The sequence below is a fragment of the Oncorhynchus kisutch genome, linkage group LG10, assembly GCF_002021735.2.
Source record: "Oncorhynchus kisutch isolate 150728-3 linkage group LG10, Okis_V2, whole genome shotgun sequence".
Classification (NCBI taxonomy): Eukaryota; Metazoa; Chordata; class Actinopteri; order Salmoniformes; family Salmonidae; genus Oncorhynchus; species Oncorhynchus kisutch.
Genome location: NC_034183.2, coordinates 28,538,180 through 28,540,650, shown reverse-complemented (window position 1 = coordinate 28,540,650; position 2,471 = coordinate 28,538,180). Strand labels below are relative to the sequence as shown.

At 47.7% G+C, this 2,471-nt stretch overlaps 1 protein-coding gene across 1 annotated transcript in view; it reads right to left on the bottom strand.

Moving 5' to 3' along the window:
* Window positions 1-1,377: 1,377 nt before the first annotated feature.
* The window catches only part of dhcr24 (24-dehydrocholesterol reductase), a 26,457-nt gene continuing 25,363 nt past the window's right edge, over window positions 1,378-2,471 (bottom strand). The window contains exons 8-9 of the mRNA XM_020492725.2: window positions 2,305-2,471; window positions 1,378-2,177 (exon numbers count right to left, since the gene is read on the bottom strand). The exon at window positions 2,305-2,471 is cut by the window's right edge and continues 12 nt beyond it. Of these exons, the coding sequence (XP_020348314.1) occupies window positions 2,024-2,177; window positions 2,305-2,471 (321 nt within the window). The 3' untranslated portion in view covers window positions 1,378-2,023. The remainder of the gene's footprint in view (window positions 2,178-2,304) is intronic.

The window sequence follows — 2,471 nt, the reverse complement described above, 5'->3', positions numbered from 1 at the left end:
AATGGGGTGGTCGACTTTGGCTTGGCCTCCTTTGGGCTGAAGAGGGCTGAGATTTAGAAGACAGCAGGGTGGCTGCCTCAGGGCGGGAAGGTGGCGTAGCCACCAGTGCCTGAAAGTGGGTCCATGAACCTACAGAACAGCAGAATTTATAGAGGAGCTACAGAAGAAACCAGGCAGTGAGAGGAGTGTGTGACAGCAGAGTAGAGAGGTTCAGAAACGCACGGGTACCACAACACACACAGGTAAAACAGTACACCACTAGAGGGCAAGAGAACACAATATGTTATACTGATTTGGATCAATCTTTCTCTGTGATACTCAAAGCGCCTTACTCCGTCTCAACATATGTGTGCACAGAGCTGGATGCCAGGCACTGGTTGCTATGGTAAAGGGAGTGTTGGGCAGCGCTGGAGAAGAGGGAAAAATGGAGCACCCATAATGCACCTCAGCTCCCCGGTAACATACAGACACTAAAATCACACCCTTACATCCTGGCTCACACACACAATCTCCCACCATCACAGACACACCTTAGAACATATTAAACTGCGAGTGACCACCACCAAACGTTTTCTCTCTAGCGTGCAGAAGTGTATGAACCTGACTCCAAGGGAGTACCCTGGTGTGTATATGGGGTTTGGAGAGGAGCTGTGTCGTCATGAGACGCAGAACCACGGTGTGTTTGGAATGTTGGATCAGTACCCAGACGTTCCAGAATCTACCACAGTACTCTGTCCCAATGCCCTCAACCTGCCGCGAGTACCCTAACCGTTGACCCCTAACCCTGTCCCAATGCGCTCCAAACATTCTAGGTAACCTGTAACATCCAACCCGACCCAAATGGTAGAAAAATAATTAATACCCTTCTCTTCTCCCAGTTTATTTGTCCTCTCCATCGCTCTCTCCTCAGATGTTCCTAGTCCCGTGCACTTCTCTGAGTCACACCCCTTCCTCTCCTCTACCCCCCGTTAAACCTAACCCTTCACCTCTAACCATGACCCCTGTATTCCTTTCCTCTCCTCCTCAGTTGGTTCTGGTTGTTATGACATTGCAGAAAAGGGTTGGAGTAAGACTGACAATGGCCACACCTCCTCCTTCGAACACTCACAGTAACACACACACACAGAGATACCCGACCTGAAACGACAGAGACCTTTCTCTGACAGAGCTTGTGCGTTTCAGGGAGAGTTTCCTGGTGCCGCCCAGAAGGAACGCTTTGATGACAGCTGCAAAGGCACACAGCATACACACAAGCAGCACGCCCCAGACTTAGGATTCAACCATCAGATTCCAAAGTTTTGGTTTTCAACTATACTCAAATCTATATTGATCAATATAAGATGTCTATGTTTGGTACCGTAGAAAGTAGTAGAGAGATTTACTGTTGACAAATCAAACTTTATTATCATACATCAACAAAAACATTTATGTGGACAAAAGCAACGACGTCCTTTCTCTCTGCACACGCACACGGACTGAGAACAGGTGACTGTTCTTCCACAAGCCAGAGGAAAATGTGATGGGATTAAACACTACAGATGACGTGCGAACCAATAATCATCAGATGAGTTTAAGGCGGAGTGATGTGATCACAGTGGACACAAAGAAACATGCTCCATATGTCAGGATAGATTCTAAACACATGATAGAGGGAAGAGCAGACTGGATATGTGTTGTATAACAGGCAGAGGGCATTACATCATTAAAGCCACAGTCTGTAAGATGTCCAGTCATTTGAACTAAGGAAATATACCCCTTGATAGTCAAATTAAGGAATGTTAAAACAAACAAATGACAGCACAGGTCTCTCCTAGGGTTATGAGCTAGAGGCTGGTGTTGGGGTTAGGGGTCAGAGGTTAGACCGCAAAACAGGCAAGTGTTAGGGCCGTGTTTGCTTCATCAGCACATTCACATTCAGTGGAACTAACCATACAAACAGGATGAGAACATGGTGCAAACACTCCTTAAAGGCCCTCATCTTCATATTGTTGCTGGTAGAGTTGAAAGGATCAGAGGTTAGAGGTCAGTGTCGTGCAGCTTTGCAGATCTTGTCGTAGACCTCGGGGAAAGCGTCCTGACAGCCAAGCTCCTTCCTCAGACGGTGATATAACGTCCCGTCAAACATCTCCCAGAACTCACTGCGCTCCATGTACACATCAGCATACAGCATCTGGAACCTGGAGACACACACACATCATCACAATCTGAACCCTAACTCCCTACTCTCTATTCCCTGTTGGGGTGCGTGTGTGTAAGGGTTGGTATATTTGTGTGTAACGTGTGTGTGTGTGTTAAGAAACTCACCCGTGAACCTCTCTGACAAACTGCTCCAGCTGTCTACACGAGGCTTTAGCCTGGAAGTGTTTAACTCCGGGTTCTCCATACGCTCCGATGTCCACATACAGCTCTGCCTCCTCACCTTTAGGATGAACCATCCCCCGGCCCGGGGGGAGCATGAACGGACACAACCA